General features: G+C 40.8%; 1 protein-coding gene across 4 annotated transcripts in view; it reads right to left on the reverse strand.

Annotated features, from left to right (window-relative positions):
• DDX6 (DEAD-box helicase 6) overlaps nucleotides 1–23,582 on the reverse strand; it is a 36,231-nt gene extending 12,649 nt beyond the window's left edge. For 2 of the 4 annotated variants that reach the window (XM_042957512.1, XM_042957513.1), the window contains exons 1-9: nucleotides 22,803–22,891; nucleotides 19,736–20,209; nucleotides 15,285–15,348; nucleotides 13,830–13,934; nucleotides 5,430–5,559; nucleotides 3,892–4,038; nucleotides 2,600–2,694; nucleotides 748–870; nucleotides 135–263 (exon numbers count right to left, since the gene is read on the reverse strand). In XM_042957512.1, the coding sequence (XP_042813446.1) occupies nucleotides 135–263; nucleotides 748–870; nucleotides 2,600–2,694; nucleotides 3,892–4,038; nucleotides 5,430–5,559; nucleotides 13,830–13,934; nucleotides 15,285–15,348; nucleotides 19,736–19,935 (993 nt within the window). In that variant the 5' untranslated portion in view covers nucleotides 19,936–20,209; nucleotides 22,803–22,891. Of the gene's footprint in view, nucleotides 1–134; nucleotides 264–747; nucleotides 871–2,599; nucleotides 2,695–3,891; nucleotides 4,039–5,429; nucleotides 5,560–13,829; nucleotides 13,935–15,284; nucleotides 15,349–19,735; nucleotides 20,210–22,802; nucleotides 22,892–23,018; nucleotides 23,090–23,559 lie in introns of those variants that run through there. The other 2 variants (XM_042957515.1, XM_042957514.1) reach the window with 2 other exon arrangements.
• Between the last annotated feature and the right edge of the window lie 2,350 nt (nucleotides 23,583–25,932).

Below are 25,932 nucleotides of genomic sequence, written 5' to 3' on the forward strand. Positions count from 1 at the left end.
CCTTCAGATCAACAACCCAAGCTACCTTTTAAGAAAAAGCTGTGGACTGTTTTTTACACTGAAAATGGTAGGAAAAACGGACACAACTGTTTAATTGGGGTTATAATATTCAGTAGCTGAAGCCCATTACTTACCCTGGAGAAAAGTGTGTTGAGGCAGTGTACTTTTTGGCGCTCAGTTACATAGGCATAGTACTGGGTTACTCCCTTCAAAGTTAGTTCCTCCATCAGGTTAATCTCATAGGGTTTCTGCAAATGGGAATTCTGAAAAAAAGAAGAGTCATATAATTCAATGAAAGCAGAGTGTATTTCTGAACTCAAAATATATCCTACAATTTTCTGATAAAACTATCGCTTTAAAGGGATGCAGATCTCTTCTCTTCAAAGTATACATAACCTATGATGGAAACAAGTCACCATATAATGGAAGATCTAACATTCAGATATGTAGCTAAGTTTCTATTTTGTGCTTTGTATATAGGATCACACTATAATCAATTTATCCAGTATCAATGATTATATGTCAGCCTGACACCAAACGCTAAGTGAATAATTTCATCAAATTACTATTACAACTAAAAAAATAAGTTAATTTATGCACAACAAATCTTAACTGATCAGCTGACGAAAAAGCCAACAACTTGAAACAATCAGCATAACGTAGAGACTGATTACAGGATGTAATTATGAATAAAGGTATACTTGTGGGCAACAGAATGGCACTGCTTCCATGTAGATTTATACTCACCATGAACTTCTGTACACTAAGAGGAAAAGTAGCAGAGTATAATAAAATCTGTCTGTTTTTAGGTAGCGTGAGAATAATATCCTCCATTATCTGCACAAAATCCTGTGACAGCAACTTATCTGCCTGCAGTACAAAGAAAAGACAATTTCAAAAACAATTAGTGTTTAAGGTCTTTGGTTAGTAAGGCATCATCCAAGAGCATTCATGTAATACTCCTGGTTGTAAAACAGTAAGTTCTGTAACATCATCCAGTCCGATGGCACCAAGACACAGTCCCAGGGATTCAGAAGGCGGATAATCTATAATACCATATTCTAGATAGGCAAAAAAAATCCTAGAACAGAATTTTAATTTAGTTTGAGAGACAGTGAGAGAGAAAAATGTGCATGCGTGGGAGGGGCAGCAAGAGAATCCCAAGCGGGCTCCGTGCTCAGTGCAGAGCCCCACTTGGGGCTGTCTGTGAGGTCATGACTTAAGCCAAAATCAGAAGTCAGATGCTGAGCCACCTAAGCGTCCCCCATAACAGAATTTTAATGGGATTTCCATGAGAGACAGTACATGGCTGAGAGTACAATCTGCAGAGTCAAATTACCTGAGTTGAAATCTAGTCTCTCTGACTTTTTAGCTACGTTGGCAGGTTATTTACACCCAATACTTCAGTCCACAACTTTAAAATTAGAAATTTCACTTACTGTTAACTACTTTATAGGATACCTACCTTACAGGGTTGGCGTAAAAAGTAAATGAAGAAACATGTTCAGTACTTATTGCTAGCCAATAGTCATTAATAAACATTCTCTCTCCTTACTCAAAGATAAAAAAACCTGTCTGATAGACTACAATAACCTGATCTAGTTATCTAAGACACAAATCAAATAGGAAAGCAACTTTATTTCAAAAACATTAACACCCATAGACTTTATATACAAAAACACTGCCAGATCCCACAAATGCAGAGCCAGAGTAAGTTCTTAAAAGGCACTTACAACCTGGTGAGATAACACATATACTGGAGATGAAAAACCAAACAGTACAAAGGACATACTAGGGGCATCTGGGTAGTTCAGTCAGTTAAGCATCTTGACTGATCTCACGGTTCGTGAGATTGAGCCCTGCACGGAGCCTGCTTGGGACTCTCACTTGCTCTTTCTCAAAATAGATAAACTTAAAAAAAAAAAAAAAGAAAGAAAGAAAGAAAGAAAGAAAGAAAGAAAGAAAGAAAGAAAGAAAGAAAAAAAGAAGACATACTAAACGAGGGATGAGGGACATTACATGTCTTTTAAGACATATTACTGATTGGAAAGAGACTTAGAATGAATTTGGCTTTAAGGTATTCAACAATTACTTTTCTTGAAAAATAAAAACAAAACTTACAAACTATCTGGCATCCCTAAGAAAAAGACCCAAGGCTGAACTTTTCCTATAAATACCTATCACCTATTGCCTTTAAAAAGTTAAATGGAAAAAAAAAAAAAAAAAAGAAGGAGCGCCTGGGTGGCTCAGTCGGTTAAGCGTCCGACTTCAGCTTGGGTCACGATCTCGCGCTCCGTGAGTTCGAGCCCCGCGTCGGGCTCTGGGCTGATGGCTCAGAGCCTGGAGCCTGCTTCCGATTCTGTGTCTCCCTCTCTCTCTGCCCCTCCCCCGTTCATGCTGTCTCTCTCTGTCTCAAAAATAAATAAATGTTAAAAAAAAAAAAAAAAAAAAAGTTAAATGGGTTTTATAAGCAAATTAGTTTGAATTGACAAGAGTCATACATTTATTAAAGGTTCACAAACACAAAGAGCTTTTGCTTCATTCACTGACAGTTCTAAACAAAGCACAAAATAATACTTTCCAAATAAAGAGACATTACCTCATCCAACACTATCATCTGGACATGATCAACTTTTGCTACTCCTTTCTTGATAAGATCCAGGATTCTTCCAGGGGTAGCTATCACCACATGCACTACACAAAATTAGAAAATATGTATTCTCATTAATTTTAGCTTAGGCAAACAGGATACAATAACGATTTATCATACATATTTTATCAGAAACACTGTTGTAAAGGTTGGAATAATACAAACAGGCAAAGATGTGTTTTAGGAGATGGATTTTCATTTCATCTTAGGTTGGCCAGAAAATACTTGTTTCACTTCTACGTGGGGTGAGCTAACAGATTCCCAAATCACCTGCTCCAAATAAGGGGCATACTTGTATTAAAACAATCCCCAGTGAATAACAAAGGCATACCAGGCTTTTGATACAGTTGCTTCCCTCTAATCTAGAGGAATGGCCTTCAGAAGATATTACAAAGATGAAATGAGACAATCGTTTTAAGTAACTGTGCAGTATGAAGCACATGGTAAGTAATTTACCAGATGACAACCATATATAAGATTCTGACTCAAACTTTATGTATAATTTTATATAAGTTAATTTCATGCTTGGTGTTTTGTTATCTTTTTTCACGTAATGATGTATCCTGGAGAACTCTTAATGAAAATGAATACAGTTCAGCTTAATTTTTTAACAGCTTTGGGGAATTCCATTCAGACTACACCCCGATGTATTTAGCCAATCTCCACTAACGTTTAGGATGTTCCAATTTTTTTAGTACTACAAACCATACTGCACTAACCTGACCCTGCATCTGCCTATTTCTTCAGGGAAGATTCTTGTATATATATACATATATACATATACATATACATATACATATATATATATATATATATATATACATATATGTATATATATACATACACATACACACACACTCCCAATTTCAAAACATAATGACAAACTGCTCACCATAAACATTGTATCAATTTATACCCCCATGCTACAAGATAGCCTGTTTCTTCTCAAACTTTTATTATTGGTTACTACTATTTCTTAGTCTTGCCAATTGGATAGGCATGGTATCAAATTGCTGTTTTCATTTACATTAAAAAAAATTACCAGGAAGGCTGAATATCCTTCCCATTAATATCAATTTGTCTTTTTTCTCGAATGAAATGGTCATTTCCTTTACTCATTTTTCTACTGCAATGTTTCTGGTCCTTAATTCTCAAAAACAATTTTTAGTAAGTTTAAAAGGAAACACCTGTGTCTGTAATTCCACTTAGAGCCAGGCCACCTTAGAGCCATCATTTCCTACCTGTGTCATCAAGCCTCATTATGTCATCCCGTAAATTGGTTCCTCCTGTGGTTGCCATCACTTTGGCCCCTCCCATGTGTTTGCTGACCTGGATGCAAATTTGACTGACCTGTAGAGCAAGTTCTCTAGTGGGAACAATCACCATTGCTGGAAAACAGAAAAAAAGAAAACATATTTTAAGAGTTTTTAATAAGCTACAGAAATACTGCCCCTTGCAATCTAGATACTCAGGACATTTTAGAAAATTGAATCATAATAGGCCTGATTCTGAAAAGTCAAGTAAGTAAATTTCCTTTACCAAAAAAACAAACAAAAAACAAAACCAAAAAAACCAACCAAAAAAACCCACCTATTACACTATTGCAGATTCAGACTTTTCCTCAGCAGCACTGCTATATAAACCTGGTACTCCTTAGTTACAAACCTTTAAAGGGTTCTTTAAGTTGGTAAAAACTAGCTCAAAGTTTATTAATTTTTCACCAAAAGATTCACTAGTCTAAACACCTGAATAGAAAACTCTTGCTGCCCAGGTTCCATTTGAATCACATGAAAGTAGGTAAAGGGAAAATGGGAGAAATGATCATTATAGATCAAGACCAATTTATGAAAATTTAAGATAAAGCTTTAGAGGTCAAAAATTATGGGATGCCTGGGTGGCTCAGTTGGTGGAGTGTCTGACTTCGGCTCACGTCATCATCTCATGGCTTGTAAATTCGAGTCCTGCATCCGGCTCTGTGCTGACAGCTCAGAGCCTGGAGCCTGGTTTGGATTCTGTGTCTCCATCTCTCTCTGCCCCTCCCCCACTTGCGTTCTGTTTCTCTTAAAAATAAACTTAAAAAAAAAATTAACTCTATTAGCTTGCTCTGCGTACAACTATGGAAATTTCTTTCTTCTCTACTTCCTAAGCTCTTAAAATTCCCAAACCACAAGGCTTTATACAGAAGAAAAAGTTCATGAGCTCTTGCAGACACACAGGTGCCACAAGAAACAACTCCGTTCCATAATTTCTAAGTAGCAATGTCAGATAACTTCTCATGATCTTAGCTTTCCTATCTATAAGGCCATAATGCTTATTTTGCCTATTTCACTGGAATGTTATCAAAACTGTGTAATATGTAAAACTCTTCTGAAAACTAGAAATCTTTCCAAAAGCTGGATATTTTGTAAGACAACTGGGCCCCAAGCTGTGAAAGGATAGGTAAATACTAACTCCAGATTATATAAATTCTGACTAAAAAAAAGATGGTAACATTTTCCACATAGCTCCAAGGTGCAAACTGCAATTTTTAGCTTAAACAAACAACTAACTGGGACACCTGGGTGGCTCAGTCAGTTGAGCCTCCAGCTCTTGATTTCCGCTGTCATGATCTCACACTTCATGAGTTTTGAGCCCCTCATTGGGCTGTGCGCTGGCAGTGCAGAGCCTGCTTGGGATTCGCTCTTTCTCCCTCTCTGTTCCTCCCCAGCTTGTGCTCTCTCTCAAAATAAATAAATCAACTTAAAAAAACAAAAAAAAAAACAAAAAAAAACCAACTAACCTTGTATATTGTCCTTCTTCAGGTCTAGCCGTTCAAGTAAGGGAATGAGGTAGGCACCGCTCTTGCCTGTTCCATTTTTTGCTCTAGCTAAGATATCCCTACCAGATAAAGCAATGGGAATGCTCTCCTCCTAAGAGACAAGAAAATGAAAATTACTCATGAATAAAAACAATAAATAAGGAAATTATTCTTTAAATGCACTGAAGGTATACCTCTTTGGTACAACTTTAAAGTGTCTCACATTTGCATTTTACAAGAATAGGCAGAGGTAAATTACCAGCCAACGTCATCAACATTGCCAACCAATACTGATCAGAACTGCGTACAGTATAAACTGTACCCCAATGTAATACAAACTGTATATGTGAATTTGTACGTGCAAGAATGTGTATGCCTAAGGAATCTGGGCATCTAAACAAAGAAAACAACAAATGAAAAGGAGGAACCTGGGCTGACACACAAATAAGACTTGAATAAACAAAAAAAGCAAAGGACATCTCACAATTAAAAACTGGAGAAGAAGTGATACAAAGAATACAAAGGTAAGACTGTACGTTTTGAGACTAGGAAGCCAATTTAAATTTAAACACAATGAAAAATTGTGCCTTGGGCAGCCCATCCTTGCAAAAAATAGTTATCAGCTAGAAAGTGTAACTTTAGTTCCTATTTGATTTTATTACATAAGTTCACAATGTCAATGTCAATGTTTTCACATGCAACTTCTCTGTCCTGAAGCGTGCTCAACTGGAGGCCCAATTCTATTCCAGTTATCTCCATCGATGGTCACATCAGAGACTGACTTTTCACTTTCACATTTAGCTTACTGTGTCAAGTGTATTTTGTAAAGATAACATTTCCTATTTGGACAAATCACCTAAATAGCAAAGGCCTCCCCAAAATTACTGAAAATTAAATATTCATATACAGAGAGAAATTTAAAAATGAGAATAGGTATCAACAGGGAGGAAGCAGAACACTTCCATTTCTAAAACTAAAAATTTTAATTTCTAAAACCAAAAAATTAGGAAAATAAATTAGGAAAAAGATTTATTACTACTTTAACAGTTTCTATGCCTGAGCTAATAACCAAAAGAAGTATCTCTAGCACTTTAAAGTTATTATACAAACATTTAAGTAATAAACATCATTACTTGCATTTTTTTCCACCGTGGTACTCATTCTACCTAGAACCCATCACAGGAGTCAGATGGGTTCCATATTATCAGAAAAAGAAACACAGCTGCCAAAACGACGTAAAAAATGGTCCAATGACAATACTCTGTTACCCTCTCTTCCTACAATCAGCATTAAGCACTCTGCTTATCACAGTAAAGCAGGTCAAAGAAAAATCCTTGGCTTTGACTCTTTGGTCTTAATCTCCTCCTACTTTGAGTTAACTCTGTTAATCTTCAGTTGCTCTGAAGGCCTATTACCTCCACGGTTCATTTTATTTATTTATTTGTTTGTTTGTTTAATTTATTTATTTAAGTAACCTCTACCCCCAATATGGGGCTCGAACTCACAACCCTGAAATCAAGAGATGCATGCTCTCCAACTGAGCCAGTGAGGTGCCCTATCTTCTACAGTTTTTAAATAGGCTACGTGCACACTACTCAGTTCTAGAGCAGGATAAAAGGGTCTCCCAGTGACATCCTGAGTCAGGTTCTTTATTTTTCTTTATTATTTTATTTGTTTAAGCAGGCTTCACACCCAACCCTGAGCCCAACACGGAGCTTGAATTCACGACCCTAAGATCAAGACCTGAGCTGAGATCAAGAGTTGGACACTTAACTGACCCAAGCCACCCAAGCAGCCCTGGAGTCAGGTTCTTTAAAAGAATAAAACTTTTAATAAAGTGACGCAGGTCAGCATTAGCTTAGGGGTATCCTAATTCCCATTTTGGGTTCACCTTTTAACTTGGATTAAGGCACAGACTTCTGTTCCCCTGCACTCCCTGATAAGGGCTTATAGTCTACAGAAACTGTTTAAAGTTTTTTTGTTTTTTAAACCAAGTAAACTAGTCTTTAAGATACAGATATATATGCCCCATATGGTAACCATTATGATTAGCAAGCAGGGAATTCAATACATCCACACCGTCTCACCACTGTTTCCTAGGAAGATTAGGTAATATGAAGAAAGAGAATTCAAGTCAGTTCAGACAGCTTTGAAACCCAAGAGGAAATCATGGGAGCTACCAGGGAGAAAAGAAAGAAGGAACGAAACAAAAAACTTTAAAAACTTACTGTGTGCCCGGCACTCAGATACTTTATATTATTTATATCCTTTCAAGTTAGGTACTTTGTTTTATAATGAAAACCTCTCCACACAAAAACGTGTCCATGAATGTTCACAGTAGCATTATTCAAAATAGCTAACAGCAGGAAAAAACCCTGTCGACTGATAAACCAAATGTAGTATAGCCATACAACAGAATTATTATTCAGCAATACAAAGGCAAGGACTGATACGTTACAACATGGATGAACCCTAAAAAATGCTAAGTCAAAGAAGCCACTTACAAAAAACCATATATGCTAGGATTCCATCTAGATGAAATGTAGGGAACAGGCAAATCCATGGAGACACTAAGATTAGTGGCTGGTTAGGGCTAGGGGAAAATGAAGGGAGACTGCTAACAAGCAGCTTCTTTTTGAGGTGATGAACATTTTCTAAAATTGATTGTAGTAACAGTTGCACAACTGTGAATATACTAACCCACTGAATTATATGCTTTAAATGTGTGAATTCTGTGATATGGGATTTGTATCTCAACCAAGTTATCAAAAAACCCATGACAACCCTACAATCTGAGGTCTGATTTTGCCACCTTATCTCCCCAAGTCCATGTTCCACTGTAAGGTCTAGGGACTTATCCACTAAGTATTCGTTGTGTTTTGGTTACCCTAGGATTCATTTTCCCTTTCCCAGTAGCACCCTAACTTCCATCTGAGGAACTGCGTCTCCCCACCGGACACTCTAGCCAAAGAGGAGACCTCAACTGAAGCCAGGCCAGCTCCATGCTCCCTTCTTAGAATTTAAATTGTTAAAGTACATCCTATAACAATTTGTAGCTTTCTAAGCCCTTCACAGCTGCCTCAGTTCTTGGTCTATTCCAAGTGTGTTTCTCCAGATTTTTCTCACTCTTGTGAACTCCTCTGATACTCTTTCAAGAAATTTCCCTTTGCTTAAGTTAGCCCAAGCTGGTTTCTGTTGCCTACAACCAAAGCACAGTATACTTCCCAATTTCCTAATACTGAGAGGCATTTGACAAAAGTGTCTTACCTAAAAAAACTGAAAATTGCCCAATTAGCTGCTTTTGGAGTAGCTGCTTCTTTATACCTCCTAGTGCTAGGGAGCCGTAACAATATTAATCTCAGGGGAAAAGATACTATGACTATGGTGGAGAAGATGGCAATAGTTCTCCCATCCAAGTACTAACCAGGCCCAAACCTGCTTAGCTTCTGAAATCAGATGAGATCAGGCATGTTCAGGGTGGTATGGTCATAGACATAGGTGGTATGGCAATGGTTCTCATAGGTATCTAGTGCTACCCAAAAAAAAAAGATATGGAAGATAATAATTTCAAAAATATCTCTAACTTAGGAACACACTCCAATTTTGCCACAGTAACCAATGAGGAAACACTTTTAAACACTTTTCTGCAAAGTGAGGAAAACAATTCCTAGAGTCATAAGAAATCTACATTAGCAAAAGGAATGATTTGCAAAGGATTAAGGATGCTATAATTCCTAGCTATCAACAATAAACTATCAATTTTTATTAGACCTGGTTGACAAAATAATTTCTCAAAAGAGTTGAGAAATTTTGTTGCCAACAATAAGGAACTTCCATGTTTCCCTCAATAATGGACTACTTGCCATTTCGTCATTATCTAAAAAGTCTTCAAAGGTTGTACGTAGGGTCTGGAAGCAGTAAGAGCTGTCATTTTCAACCATCTCGAAGTAAATAGTTGACCCTTGAACGAGGGAATTACAGGCACTGTTATCCTCCCTCCCGTTCCACCCCTCTGCATTGCGGCAGACTCAAACATCCATGTATAAATAACTTTTGACTCCTCTACAACTACGAACAGCCTACCGTTGACTGGAAGCTGATATTGGAAAGGTAAACAATTAACACATTTTGTATGTTATATGTAAATAAATAAAGTAAGCTAGAGAAAATACTAAGGAAGTTCTAAGGAAAACACATTTACAATACTGAAAAAAAATCTGTGTATAAGTGGATCCATGCAGTTCAAACCCTTGTTGTTCAAGAGTTGACTCTGTAAGGCTTCACGATGCTAAGCAGAATAAAACAGTAGATTCTTAGGCCTTCCAAAGAAGTCTGGGCTCCTATAAAGCTATGCCTTTAGAAAGGCATAGTTATGCTAGCTCTGGGGGATAGCATTCAGAACTAGAACTAGAGTCACAGATGGTTGCACCAAAGAAAGATGTGTGGAAGCAATCTGTAGTATATATGGTTCCAGACTGTCAGGGTACAATCTTTTTTGAGGATGTAATTTTAAGTGCTTCACTGTCCAATAATCTTACAGCCAACAAAGTCACCATCTCTTAAAAAAAGATTCAAATGCAGATGACACCCATCTGATCCAAAAGGCTTTTGTATTTCGGGAAAAAATGTCTGGACAACATTGTAAAACTAAGTATTACAGAACACCTTAAAAACAACTGGAAAACAAGGAGAGAAAAGTAGGTAAGAACAGAATGAATAGAAGACATCCAGTCATGAGGTTAGATTTTACTAGAGGGTTTCTAAATTTCTTTGTTTCAAAATCTTAATATTTATGGTTTGTTAAACTGAATTAATTCTAAGGACCATCTTGTATTTTCCACAGATTCTCAGGCAAAACAATAGTGAAGAAAAAGACAATGGGAATGGTGGTCCACCCCATTTAGGTGTCTAAAATAATACTTTATATCTGTACACTGCTTTGCTATGTCAAAATAGTTTGTTTACAGGGGTACCTGGGTGGCTTAGTTAGTTGAGTGTCTTACTTCGGCCCAGGTCATGATCCCATGCTTTGTGGGTTCGAGTCCCACGTGGGGCTCTGTGCTGACAGCTCAGAGCCTGGAGCCTGCTTCAGATTCTGTGTCTACCTCTCCCTATACCCCTCCCCAACTCTATCTCCCCAAAATAAATAAACATTAAAAAATATATATTTTGTTTAAAAATTGCATTTGATTCTCACAAAAGCCCTGTGAGGAAGATTACTTATTTTTATTTTACAGAGAAAGCTAGATGTGAGACTAGTTAAGTGGCTAGAGAGATAACTATCTCTATGTTATATTAATACTCAGATGCGAACAACAATGTCAATTTTAGGGGTGCCTCGGTGGCTCAGTTGGTTTAGTATCCAACTCTTGATTTCCGCTCAGGTCATGATCTCACGGTTTGTGAGATCAAGCCCTGCATTAGGTGGGAAACAGGAGCCAGCAAGGCTCCATTAAGAATTCAGTCTCCTAAATGAACCACTGTCTTTTTTTTTTCTTTTTGAGGAAGGCAGGGGCATTTATTCCTTCCTGCCTCCCCCCATTTCCTTTGTTCATAAAACAAGTCTATGGAATAACAACCCATACCAATTATGGAGCATTCAACATCTATGAGGCACTATACCAAGCATACTAACATGAATGACCTCACTTAACCTTCACAACAACTCTATAATATATATCATATATACTGTTATATCAATTTTACAGGCCAGGAAACTGATGATTAGAGAGATACCTCAAATAATCAACTTAGAAAGGAGGGGAGTCGGGAATTCAACCTGGACAGTCTGACTGCAAAGCTAGTGCTGTTCAATAGTTCTACAGACCAAGGTTGCATGTGGACATGTCAACCGTAATTTCACAACATTCTAAATAAATACTACTGAGTATCAGAAGGCCCATTTCCTGCCATGCACCTGAATACTGGAGATACAAAGTTGAATGATACAGTCCCTGTAACAGAAGACTCATAAAACTTTCATCCCTGTAGATAAAATGGATTAACATGAACTACATTATATAAAAATAAATTCTGCAGTATTTTTAATGTATGTACTCAAATTGTCTGATGATACATAACTTTATCTTGATACTTTCTCCAACCATAATAAACCTCTTTAGTTCGTCCACAAAGGCACACAAAGTTTAGAATCTCTAGGCAATCGCTATCCCAGTGTCTCTGGCTTAGAATATGGATCACTTCTTCCAGGTCATTCCATCTTCTTTTAATGGCTACACATATACACAATTTCAACTAGAAGAGGGCTCATCACAGCACACTGAAATTATCTGTACAGTTAGTAGTCTCATCCACCTGGCTGTGAGGGCAGGAACCCTATCTGTCTTGTTCATCACAGTATCTCCAGTGTCTAACATTTTCTGGGTCACTCAGTACATGTTTGCTCAATGAAAAAGTGCTCATTGTCACAGGGTTTGTCCTTACTACAGCCCGGAACCAACACTGTCAATTAACATGCATGTTTAGGCCTACATGTATGTGTGTGCACATACACATTTCCACCTAAAGAGTCAAGGAGCAAACGGTGCACTCAGTACTCAGATGTAAGTCTCTAATACTGCTGTCCCAAGACAATGAGGGTTCCCTGGAGAAATGACTGATTCCAAGGCTGGGATAGCATAGGTGCAGATAAGCTTGACACCATGATATACCAAAAAGGAAGTACTCAAGGAAAAAGAGGGGATAGTGAGGAGGGGACAGGCAGAGCACAGAGGATTTTTAGGGCAGTAAAACTACTACGTGTGATACTACAATGATGGGTACATGTCAGCATACATTTGTACAGCATACTATACAAAGTACACCACCAAGAGTGAACACTAATGCATACTATAAACACACTACAAACTTTAGGTAAGGTTAAGAGAGGTTCCTTAGTTATAATAAATATATCACTCATGTGAGGGATGTTGAAAATGAGAGGTTATGCATGAGTAGGGACCAGGGTTTATGGGAAATACCTTTTCTGCTCAATTGCTATGAACTTAAAATTGCTCCAAAAGATAGTCTATCAGAAAAAAAGCAGGGGGGGAGGGAGTGGGGGGATATTACAAAAACACAGAAACCAGCTTGAAGGAGCTCACCATAGCCAAATATGGGACAATTTGGCCACAAAAATACCACCAGGGGAAAAAAAATTCATGCGTCCACACTGATAACATATAGCTACATGAAAAGATATGGGAAGGCTCTTCTTCACAAGGCCAAACATGCAAGGAGCACGACCATTGGAAATCCATCATTACCCACCAGAGTAAAGATTAAAGTATGCAAGAATCAACAATGGATACTAAGACTAAGGGGAAATTCTGATGGAAGAGTAAGATACCTGCATGGTCTTAAAGGCTCCCCATAGACTGCTTATTAGTTTTAAGGGAAGGGGGGAAAAAAACAGTTAATTAGGGGTGCCTGGGTGGCTCAGTCAGTTAAGCGTCCAACTTGATTTCAGCTCAGGTCATGATCTCACAGTGAGATTGAGCCCTGTATTGGGCTCCACACTCACAGCATGGAGCCTGCTTGGGATTCTCTCTCTCTTCTCTGTGCCCCTTCCCTGCTCACGCATGTGCACACACTCTCTCTCTCAAAATAAAAACTTAAAAAAAAAAATCAGGCACCACCTTGAGAGGGTAACCAAAATTAAATTCACCATTGAGAAACAGATGGACACTGTATATACCTCCCAATGAGGCAGCTTGAGAAGGCTACAACATGACTTCTACAGTATCCTGGCTAAGAATGCATAGCTTGAGTCTCATCACATACAGACAGGAGACAAACCCAAAATGAGGAATGTTATACGTAAAAAAAAAAAAAAAAAAAAAAGACTAGGGAAATGCTCGCAACTGTAAAACGTTAAAGAAATGTAACTAACTCTATGTAATACAGTTTCATAATATGATATACCTGATCCTAGGATGCATCCTGTACAGAAAAGAAAAATAAGTCCTATAAAGGATATTTTAGAGTCAATTAAAAATCAGAATACAAATGACAGATGAGATAAAAATACTGTATTAAACTGACCAAAGGTAAGTACACTACGGTTACTCACAGGCACCTAGGGGCGCCTGGCTGGCACAGTTGGTAAACAGGTTACTCTTCATCTCAGGGTTGTGAGTTTAAGCTGCACGCTGGGCACAGAGCTTATTTAAAAAAAAAAAAAGTCCTATTCTCAGGAAATATACACTGAAATATTTAGGGGCAATGGGCCATGATTTTGTGACTTATCCTTAAAATGTTCAGAAAAAGTGCCTATGTGTACACACACACAAAAGTGTCGGTTAACTGTATCACCCACACATATCAAAAAGTATGGATTGCTTAACTCACAATATTTTATATGGATAAAAACAAGAAACATACCTGAATAGGAGATGGCTTTTCCCAGCCCATTTCAAAAATTCCCATCAGTAACTCCCGTTTCAAACAGTAATCTTCAAACTCATTTCCTTTTGTGGAGGTCACATCCTACTCAGACAAACAAAAGAAATAAAACAACAACAAAATAATAAAGTACAACTGTGTTCCTTAGGTAGCTAGTATGCTTAAGAAAATTTGTTTCAGGGACTAATTTTTTATCTACCCCATTTAAAATATAAATATATGCAAATTGCTTGTCTCGATCTATATTTCAAGTATTCCTAAAGAATAATTCCTAAAGAATAAATAACTACTCTTTAACATACACACAAATCATTTAAAAATTGTTTTGGGGTGGGGATGCCTGGGTGGTTCAGTTGGTTAAGCAGCTGACTTTGGCTCAGGTCATGATCTCAAGGTTCCTCTAGCCCCATGTCACACCCTGTGCAGACAGCTCAGAGCCTGGAGCCTGCTTCAGATTCTGTCTTCCTCTCTCTCTGCACCCCCACCCCCCAACTCATGCTCTGTCTCTCTCTCTCAAGAATAAACATTAAATTTAAAGAATAAAATAAAATGAAAATTGTTTTGGTGAATGGTGCCTGGATAGCTCAGTGGGTTAAGCAGCTAACTCTTGATTTCAGCTCAAGTCATGATCTCACAGGTTCATGAGTTCAGCCCCTTTGTCGGGCTCAGCACTGACAGCGCAGAGCCTGCTTGGGATTTTCTCTCTCTCTCTCTCTCAAAATAAAGACATAACCATTTAAAAAATAAAATAAATTGTTTTGGGGAAAGGCCACCCTACGGTCATATTCTTCTGAGGACTGGTAGAATACCGTTATTTTTACAAATCACAAGATGTGAAGTCAAACCCTAACTCCCACTCACTGCCTACAAATATCCTATCCTAAATAAAGGTTTCTCACACTTAGCACTATTGACATTTGGGCCAGAAAATTCTCTGTTGTAAGGGGATGTCCTGTAGCATCCCCCCAGTTGAGTTTAACCAGCTGAGTTAACCAAAAATGTCTCTAGCTACTGCTAAATGACCCCTAAGGGACAAAAATCACCCCTAGCTGGGAACACTGTGCTAAGAGAACTAACCTTTCAACCTTCCTTTTCTCATCCACTAAACAGGGTTAATACCTAACCTGAATCTTACTATGTCGGTGGGAGCAAAAGAGAATTTTGAGAAAATGCCTTGCAAATCCTGAAAGTACTCTGTAGGTTAGATAAAATACACACGTGTAAACACAGTATTTAATATACAGACACACATTACCGTATTAATAGAATTCCTCCAAACAGTGAAAAATTTCGGCAATTCATCATATATAATCTATATAATTTCAACCATTTCAACCTATTTCAGAGTAAATACACAATGCCTATTGTTAAGTAACTACCTCATTTTTAGAGTTTCCACACCACTTTTCCACTTGAATTTTACAACCAACTTACCGAAGTTTTGATTCTTAGATCCTTTGGAGGGAGTTTTAAAGTCTTTTTCCAGTCATCACCAGGTCTACAGAGAATACAGTAAAATTGAAGCATGAGAATTCACAGGATCACTCTTTTCTTTTTTAATTTTTTTTTTTTAACGTTTATTCATTTTTGAGAGACAGAGCATGAGCGGGGAAGGGGCAGAGGGAGGGAGACACAGAATCTGAAGCAGGCTCCAGGCTCTGAGCTGTCAGCACAGAGCCCAACGTGGGGCTCGAACTCACGAACTGGGAGATCATCACCTGAGGCGAAGTCGGACACTCAACCGACTGAGCCACCCAGGCGCCCCCACAGCATCACTCTTCTAATAATACAAAGATGATTCACCATAATTATAATAAACAGTAAGTTTAATGTATTGCTATTTACTTCAGAATACGGTTAACAGACATAAACAGCTTTAGAAAAACCGCTCTTCTTACAAAAGAACAACCACCTAGAGAGGATTTAAAAAAAATCAAAAATAGAAGGGAACAGGCAGGGGCACCGTGGGTGGCTCAGTTGGAAGGACATGTGACTCTTTGATCTCAGGGTCATAAGTCTGAGCCCCAAGTTGGGTATAGAGATTACTTAAATGAATAAAACCTAAAAAATAAAAAAATAAATAAATAAAAAGAAGGGAATAAGGCACTTAACCCCCCCCACCCCCAATTTTTTTGGACAGAGAGTACCCGGGCCAGGGAGATGGACAGAGGGAGGGAAAGAGAGAATCCTGAGCAGGCTCCACACTGAGCGCAAAGCCCAACACAGGGCTCAATTCCATGATTCCAGAATCATGAGCTGGGCCGAAATCAAGAGTCAGATGCTTAATATACTGAGCCACCCAGGCACCCCTGGGCATCCATCCTCTTAAGAGCAGCAGTGTAATATACAGTACAACTGTTCTCAAAACTGGTAACCCATGTGTTTTGTTTGATGTACATAGTGTGTTTTCATTTAAATTAGTTGCCAACATTTAAACATTAAAAGATTTCATATAAAAGTCCACATTCTGGCTTTTCTTGAAAAAACTGGAAGCTTCATCAACACTAGTTCCAAACTTCTGCATGTCAACAGTTTGAAAGAGCTTAATAACTGGGAGTTTAAATCAAGCAGCAGACTCCTTTAGTCAGAACAAGTAAGTACCCTCTCATTTGGCACAGTCTCCTGTAAGTAAGCATCTGAGTTTCTAACTTCTGATGACTAGTTAAAACTAAGGGCTCTAAAGTTTCAAAACTTTAGGTTTCAAACCAGGTCAAGCCCTGACTCTACTATTTATTATTTCTGTGATTTGCAGCAGTTACTTTTCTAAGCCTCTAATTCTCTCCTATATAAAGTGGGTTAAGAATTATATCAAATAGGGGATGCCTGGGTGGCTCAGTCGGGTAAGTGTCAGACTCTTGATTTCAGCTCAGGTCATGATCTCACGGCTCCTCAGATCAAGCCCTGTGTCTGGCTTGCGCTGACAGTGCAGAGCCTGCTTGGGATTCTCTCTCTCCCTCTCTCTCTGCCCTTCCCCACTCCTGCATGCGCCCTCAAAATAAATAACCATCAAAAAAAAAAAAAAAAAAGAATTATGGGGCGCCTGAGTGGCTCAGTTGGCTGAGCGCCCGGCTTTAGCTCAGGTCACAACCTCACGGTTTGTGAGTTCAAGCCCCGCGTTGGGCTCTGTGCTGATAGCTCAGAGCCTAGAGGCTGTTTCGGATTCTGTGTTTCCCTCTCTCTCTCTGCTCCTCTCCTGCTCATGTTCTGTCTTTCTCTCTCTCTCAAAAATAAATAAACATTAAAAATAATAATTATAGCAAATAATTTATATAAAGCACTCAGCACAGGGCCTGGCAAAATAAGAAGTCAGCGTTAGCTGTTAATGAACACCTCCCGATCTATTTTACTGAGAATGTTTGAAATCATGAAAGAGAAACATGTAAAACAAATTTCCCTTTTGCTCGGGTGAAAACTTCAAATTACACCCAAAGCATCTAATAGGGAAAAAAAAATGTCAATAAAGCAGACAATGCTTTCCACTGTGTCATCTTTATAAAATAAACAAAAGTTTTCACTGGTTTCATTATAGCAATTCTTATATAATCAGAGCCCTCAAAACATCTCAAGAGTCTTGATTTAGAAAGATGAGCCATTTTCCTTAAAGCTAGGTCCCATGTAATTTAAGATACTGTAACACAGGTAACTATTTGCTACTAATTCCAAGGGTACCAAAGTCTTTCACCTCTGCCTACAAAACACACCAAGGTTTTTGAACAAAAAATTTAGTTGTACATCCTAGTAGGCTAACTTGCCGCTGTCAAATTCAATATATAAAGTGAATAAAAATGCAGAAATACAATGGAAAATCTTACCACATGGAACTTATAATCTTAGGAGAGAAAAAACCCAAACTATTTAAAATGAGAAAATAAGTGATAAAGTATTAGAAGATTTCTGAAGACAGTGATGGGATCTAGAAAGCTTCACAGAAGAGGACAAACTGAGATTTAAGGAACCCAAAGAATTAGGGGCACCTGGGTGGCTAGCTGGTTAAGCATCCAACTTCGGCTCAGGTCATGATCTCATAGTTCTTGAGTTTGAGCCCCATACGGGGCTCTCTATTGTCACAGGAGCCTGCTTCAGATCCTCTAGATCCTCTGTCTCCCTTCCTCTCTGCCCCTCTCCTGCTCACTCACTCTCAAAAACAAACAAACATGAGGGGCGCCTGGGTGGCTCAGTCGGTTAAGCTTTCTACTTCATGTCAGGTCATGAACTTGTGGTTCTTGAGTTTGAGCTCCGTGTCAGGCTCTGTGCTGACAGTTCAGAGCCTGGGGCCTGTTTCGGATTCTGTGTCTCCCTCTCTCTCTTCCCCTCCCCCGGCTCTCTCTCTCTCTTAAAAATAAACATTAAAAAAAAAAATTAAAAAAAAAAAAAAAAAAAAAAAGAACCCAGAATTAAAAAGAAACCATTAATCCCAGGATGAGCAAAAGAGAGAAAGCAAAATCTACTGTTGTCTCAAGCCAGAATTTAAGTAGAAAATAATGAAATAACACAGCTTTATGTTTAAAAATAGCCTAGGAGCTCCTGGGTGGCTCAGCTGGTTAAGCGCCTGACTTCAGCTCAGGTCACGAAAGTTCGTGAGTTCGAGCCCCACGTCGGGCTCTGTGCTGACAGCTCAGAATCTGGAACCTGCTTCAGATGCTGTGTCTCCCTCTCTGCTCCTCTACAACTCATGCTCTGTCGCCCTCTCTCTCAAAAATAAACATTAAAAAAAAATTTTTTAAAGATGTCCTAAATTTTGCTAACCTATTCATATTTTGTCAAGAGAAACTGCAATTTAGAAAATATTTTTGATTTCTATACTAAAGCATTCACCTTAAAAATCATAAAATATGCACAAGAAATAACAACATGTATTGATGCCAATTCTCTCAATGACCAAATCAATTCCATTGGAAGTTAATTTCTACAGGTCACTAGCAAATCACATAGCAGTAACCATCTCTATGATATTCAAGGGCTACTTTTCTTTAGAAGTGCTTCTTAGGTACGGAGAAGATCTAGGTTGTAGTAATACATACACTTTAGTTCAGTGAAGCCGTTTCATCATATGAAGATTTCAAGAGTAAATCAATCTCTACGACTAGAATCTTAATAAAGCCAAACATGAAGTGGGGTCGAGTCGAACTAACTGAATCTCTAGTCTATTAACTGAATCTCTAGAGTGATAGTTATGATTCAAAAAATTTAAAGTGTACACTTAGATGACAAATAGCAGATTTAAAAGAAAAAATTATTCTGTGGTAAGATGAGGCTCCTAAGTTTTTAAGAGTCAACAAAGGGAATTGGGACTATTCAGAGATGTACATTTCCCTGAGTTCAAAATCTTGAGTTCCCTATGATACATAACAGCTTGTAATACTGTATATGTGTAAAACGAGAAAGCTTATAAAACAAAACTAAACTACAGGTAACATAATCTTAAGAAAAAATAAAGTAACATTATCTTAAAAAAAAAAAGTTATGGATAAATTTCCTCTCAGTTAAGTATGACTCAGAAGGCTGGATAAGTCTTTAAATTTAAAACTTGAAATTGGCTCTAACTGCCACTTCATCTAGGGTAAGGTACAGTTACAACACTAGGGAAAAAGCCATACTGGCAAAAACAAGATGAATCTGAGCTAATTATGAAAGCCAGAAATGTTTCAAAAAGTAATGTATACAAAATTAATATATATCATCTGTGTCTGTTTGTTATTTAACAAGCCTGTATTAATTACGACAAAAATACATTATTCCATTGCAAATACCCACTGCCCATAATACAAAGCCATCTGTCCTCTATTTGCAATCAAAATGGTTAAATAAGGTATAAAGTAGTCAACAAAGTAACAAAAAGAAATCTCCTTGGTCTCCCAAGTGTGTTGATTTATTCTAACACTTACTTAATAGTGGTGGTCATACTCTGTGCTTGCTGCTGAGTGCCATTATTGATTGTGTTGGTATTTTTCAGCTGGTTCATCTGTTGCTGTGTCTGTGTGCCCCCTCCTCCGGGGCCACCACTGGGCTTCACAGGGCCCCTCAGCTGACCATTTTGACTGGAAAGACCCATTATAACAGGGTTCTCTGTTCTGGCCGTGCTCATGCTGTATTAATTGCAAAGGTGTCTCTTTCAAACTTCAAAACTTTTGAAAGTCAGTAGAGAAACTGTAATAACAGTTTATTAGGCTCTCCAAAACGAAGAGATAAATATAAGTCTTGCTCAATATATGAGTCCTTTATTGCAATGCAGGCAAGCACCTGTAAGTCTCTGAACGGTAAGCAGCAGTAACTTGCTCTCATGCACCGAATCAACTTTTTATTTTTTAAAAAGCCCTCTAACAAGGTTGAGTTATGTATCTGAATTCACTCACTTCAATCTGAAACAAAGAGAAAGTTTAATTAGCAAACACAGGAAAGTTAGAAACTTTCCCTTTTAAACAACCCCTTTAGAGGAAATCACTCTATTAAAGAATTAAAAATATAGATCTACTTAGACCAAAACTAACCATGCTACGAGAGACACACAAAGATTAACTGCCTCAAAAACCGGGCCAAATGAGACCAATCTCAAACATTTTAAATTGTCAGTTCAAAGCAACCCAAAGATGATTAGGTAAAAAGACATTGTGATTAAATTAGCATTAGTTGTCAAATGATAATATCTTCCCTTCAGTTTCCTCCCTCATGAATTCTTTAAAAGTCCCTGACACCTCTAAAAGTCAATGATTCATTACACTTAATTGCATTACAACTCAAAGAAGTATCACACAATTTTGCTAATTGTAAAATTAGTAAAATTTACAATACACATCTTAGAACAAGGCAAGACAATGTATTAATTTTTTTCCCCTACTTCTGACAGCAACTGAGAATTCCTGAAATTGAGCTTTTGACTTAACTTTATGCTTTCAGGAAGAAAACCCCACATTTGTGCCTTTATGAATTTCAACCACAGAAGTTGAACTTCATGAAGAAAAATAAATTTTCTTTTTTCTCTTACGTTTTGCCCTTTAAAACTATAGCTGAAGTAGTCAAGAGATACACGTCTGTATGTCACAATCTTTTGCTTGAGAAAGAGCCAAGAAAATCTTTAGCCACCTTAATAAAATTTGAATACTCAAAAACTATTAGCCACATACATTGCCAATAACACTTTTCAAAAAGTATATCCTAAGTTGAAATATTTGCTTTGTTATTAAATATACTTATCTATAAAAACATAAAAAGGAAATTGCCTGTTGAAAAAAATGTGGTAAAAACTAAAATACACTAGTAACTTTAACCAAACTTTCCAAGAAATCCAGAGTACTAATTAATAGTTGTTTTAAAAAAGAACTGGCCAAACTGCCATTTTTAATTATTTCCCAAATCGAACTCTTATTTTACAATGTAGTAAATAAAACAATTTACAAAGGCCAGAAAATAAAGGACTACTCTCTTCGGTTCTTTTTAAACTCCTTCATATTTCTTACCAAAAATACACCAGCTTATTGATTGGTGTTGATTTTCTGGCCAAACACCAAGGATTCAAAAACAATAGAACTTTTCTAAAAGACAACTGGTTATGTCTTTTTTTAAAAATGTAAATAAAGTTGCTGACAAGCCAATCCTGATTATTACATATACAAAGCTGTCTATTCTAAGTCTCTTAGAATCTGATCCCTGATGCAGGCCGTGGTTAATAGCATTTCAAGGCATTAAACAGTTTCCTGTATTGACAGGTTTATATTATGATCGACAATATCACGGAGTTCACACAAGACTTGTTCGCTTGCAAAGCAGTAAGAGGATGAAGAGGGCAGCCTCTAAAGATTAAAAGATATCGTTATTGTCCCTCCAGCACGTAAGACCTCCTATCTCCCCAGATCCAAAATGTAACTAGTACTCCCTTCTCACTTGAACCAAAACCTGCACTGCAGCTTTATGTCTCAGAGAAGGAAATAATCCTCCTACCCCTTCCCAATTTAGCCTTGCAAGTTACATTCTACATTTTCAAAAATACGAACGAAACGTAGACTAGCTGGGAGGAGCCCCTTGCCGAGTTAATTACAGCACTTCCCAGATTGTAGTTAGCAATTGACAGTTTCACACCCCAAACAGTATCGTCATCTCAGACAAGAGCTTTTGTTTGCAAATGCGGCGCAGTTTCTCTAAGCTTGGTCTGCAAGTTGGAGTGACTGTTCTATTTTGAAGGGAAGAGGGGACCGTGGAACAGAAAAGGGGGTGAGCGCTGAGGGAAAGAAACAAGCCAGTGATTTGAGCCCCGTAATAGTGGGGCAATAATTTCTCGCTCCCCCCGTACGCCTCCCTCCCCCCCCCCAAAATCCTCACACACTTCAAGTGAGCCCCCCGTGACCATCAACACAAAGGGGTTGGGGCCCTGTAATCGCATCTGCGCCACAAGAGCAGGGAACCAACTCCGCGGACAGAAAACAATAGGGATTCCCCCCGTAAGGCCCCAAAGAGAAACCCTTAAAGTCAGAAAGCCCCTCTTTTCCTCCACGACTCGGGGGCTCCACAATCGGTCTCTTGTTACCGACCTACGAGGCCTTATTCCAACCAAACAGCAGCGGGTCCTCTTCCAAAGCGAGCCCTCCGACACTGCATATCCCTGCCGCCCCCTATAGGGCCGCCTCGTACCCTATAACCTCCACCATCCCCCTAAGTCCTTGCCGCCCCTGTGGTCCCACATCCCCTCGACTTCCATAAAGCTCCTCCGAGTACTCCGCCCGCTCCCTCTCCGGACCCCGCCGCGCACGACATTCGCATATTCGACTCCTCTCAGGCGCCCCCACCCCACACGGCAGCCGTCCGCCGCCCGCCTTCCTCCCCGGGGCCCGGCCAGGCCTCAGGCCTCCGCCTCAGAGCGCCCCCCACGCCAGCCGAGGGGCTTCTCGCGGCCCCGGCCGCACCGCTGACCTCGACCCCACCACCTCACCCCACTCCCCGCGGCTCGGGCCCGAGTCCTACCACCGAGGCCACTCCCGCTCGGCACCCTCGGTCCTTTATTGTTGACTCGAAGCTCCCAAAATGGCGGCGGCTCCTTCCTCCTCGGAAACCTCCGCCCGCCCCCACTCGGCCCCTCGCCGCTGCCTCCTCCTCCTCCCGCCCCCGCCCCCGCCCCGCTCCGGGGGCCGCTCCGCAGGGCCGCCCGCGCCCGCCGGCTCTCCGGCCGCCCAGCCCTACCTCCGCCGCTGCCCGCTCTCATGGCGCCGCCAGAGTCGCCGCCCGGGCTGAGCTAACTCGGCTGCTCTGCCCCTCCCCCGCCCGCCCGCCGCCCCCCTCCCCCTCGCCTCCCCCTCCCCCTGCCTGTCCGCATGGCGGCGGCGGCCGCGGCTCCTCCTACAGACAAGATGGCGAGAGCTCCGCCACCGCCGCGCCAGCCTCGGAGTCGCGGCCTCCCGGCTTCGCGGCCGGAGGGACGCGGGCCGGGGAACCTCCCTGAGGGGAAAATGGACGGCCGTGCTCTCACACAGATGGGGGCCCCGATGACGGAGACTCGAGGGGGCAATACGGGTTCCCTTCTGAGCGGGAAGCGGGGCTGGCTTTTTCCACGGCTGAGGAGAAATGAGGGGGACACGGTGGCCGGGAAGAGTCCACCCTGTCTTCGCCCCTTGGCAGTGGAAATCGGGGGTTGTGACCAGAGGAGGAGCTGCTTGTTCCTGAGCAAGGACTCGTTCCGAGAACGAGCCGTCCGGGCCGCGGCTGGGGGGACAGGAGAGCTGACCTGACGTCCCCCGCGGGCCGCGGAGGCTGCTGCAGGACCGGGGTGTCGCGTCCGAGCCCCTCCGGGCGCGCCTCCACCCAGGAACGCGCGGAACTAGTGGCCCGGAGGTGTCGGCGCGCGCCCGGGAGTGGGGACCGGAAGGGGCACGCGGGATGGGGGCGCGCGGGGGCCCGGGGCTGCGACCTGCCTGGCCCCGGGAGGCCAGGCTGGGAGACGCGGCGCGGGGGGGGGGGGGGGGGGGGGGAGCCGGCCTGTCCCGAGGGGAAGGGAGAGCTGCTGAGGAGTCACTTCTGGTGCAAGTAGGAACCAGAAGGCGGAGGGCGATTCTTCCCCAAGGCCTGACTCTCCTAGGAAGCTATTCCAGTATTTGTGCCCATAAATACTTGTCGTGTCCTGAGGCGTCGGGAGCGCTATTTTGTCCCAGCTAAAACAAAAATTTGAAGCTGGGAAGCTTCCTAGGTCAAAAGAAGAGAAAAACCTGGGTCTCCCGCAGCCGAGAGACAGTACAGGACAATGGCCAGACCGTGTGCGACAACAGAACTCCGACCCTCCACCTCTGCAGCAACCGGCTTGGGAAGCCAGACCACAGCCTCTGCGGTGACGGGCCCAGAACGAGCTGCGCTTGGTCACTGACTGCCACCTTCCCCGGGTTTTGCCCCCGCTTCCGACCCGGGGCCAATCAGAGAAAGCCAAATATGTTCCCCAAACCAATCACAGAACAGCGCCTCTTCCGGTTAGCCTGCCTCCGGCTTCTCAGGCCAACAACCTCCAATCAGAGCACACCTCAAGCCTCCCCGTTTTCCCTGCCTGCCGTTGAGTACCAAACTAAGCGAAGGTGGCCGGCTCCCTCGCTTAGCCAGCAGTGAATAAATAGCCTGTTCGCCTTTGGTCGTCTTTGTTTATTTTCACACAGCCAATGGAAAGGTAGTACAGAAGTGTAAAGAGCCTATTCTTGAGATCACGAAGAAAGTTCCCCTTAGAACTTTTTTGTTATAAATTTAAATTTAGAATGTCATCTCCCACCCAGATTTTAAAACATCCACTCATGCAAGGGAATAACCCTGCACCTTGTGCCCGTCCTAGAGAGAGGATGGCTAAGTTGTTCCTTTTTTTTTATGTTTATTTATTTATTTTGAGAGAGAGGGAGTGGCACAATTGGGGGAGGGACAAAGAGAGGGACACAGAGAGAGAGAGAGCATCCCAAGCAGGCTCAGCTCGGTCAGCGCAGAGCAGGGATGTGGGGGCTGGATCTCAGGAACCAGTGAGATCATGATCTGAGCCCAAACCAAGAGACGGTCGCTTAACGAACTGAGCCACCCAGGTGCCCCTGTTTCTTAATAAAATATTAAAGCGTGAGGCCTTGTTTGCCTCACTGCCTTTCCAAGTAGCAGGAATGTGAAGGGAAGGAGGGCAAAAATAAGTGGGAGGGAGAGGAGCCTAAGAATTTAAAACAGGCCACTGCTTGCTGGTGGGTCTCTTTGCCCAGGCCACTCAAGAAATGAGACCAGGGGCGCCTGGATGGCTCAGTCATTTAAGCCTCTGACTTCAGGTCAGGTCATGATCTCACCGTTCCTGCGTCTGAGCCCCGCATCAGGCTCTGTGCTGACAGTTCAGAGCCTGAAGCCCACTTCAGATTCTGTCTCCCTCTCTCTCTGACCCTCTCCTGCTTGCACTCTGTGTCTCTCTCAAAACCAAAGAAACATGAGAGAAAGAAAGAAAGAAAGAAAGAAATGAGACCAGGCAAAGGAAAGGGTTTTGTGTTCACAAATAAGTGATTACTTTCAAAAGGAGTCTGGTTGAGGTCATGACAAAAAACAAAAGTGAGGAGGGAATATGAAATAGCTGCCCTTTCTCACCTAGGAATCCTGCCAGGGCTAAAACCTTTAATGATTCTGCATAATGTTCTTGTAAGATACTCAGATATCCTTACAACTTACTTATGTCAGCCCTTTGCAGTTTTCTGGTAAGAAGCATAGATGGTGCAGAATTAAGCTACGAATCCTTGGATCTTCTTCTGGGTTCCATTTCAGTGTTTGGTAGGTCCAGTCTTGCTATCTCCATATATATATATATATATATATATTTTTTTTTTCTCCCCAGTTCAAACAGATTAGTGAAAATGTGACACTTTAGGAATAGAAATGAATTATATGATAATGTACACAGTATCCTTATATTTATAAATTGTATTTAAGGGGCGCCTGGGTGATTCAACTGGTTAAGCAACTGAAACTCTTGATTTCAGCTCAGGGCATGATCTCACGGTTCGTGAGTTCAAGCCCCATGTCAGGCTTTGTGCTGACAGTGTGAAGCCTGCTTGGGATTCTGTCTCTCTCTGTCTCTCTCTCTGTCTCTGTCTCTCTCTCTCTCTCT

The sequence above is a fragment of the Panthera tigris genome, chromosome D1 (genome assembly GCF_018350195.1).
Source record: "Panthera tigris isolate Pti1 chromosome D1, P.tigris_Pti1_mat1.1, whole genome shotgun sequence".
NCBI lineage: Eukaryota > Metazoa > Chordata > Mammalia > Carnivora > Felidae > Panthera > Panthera tigris.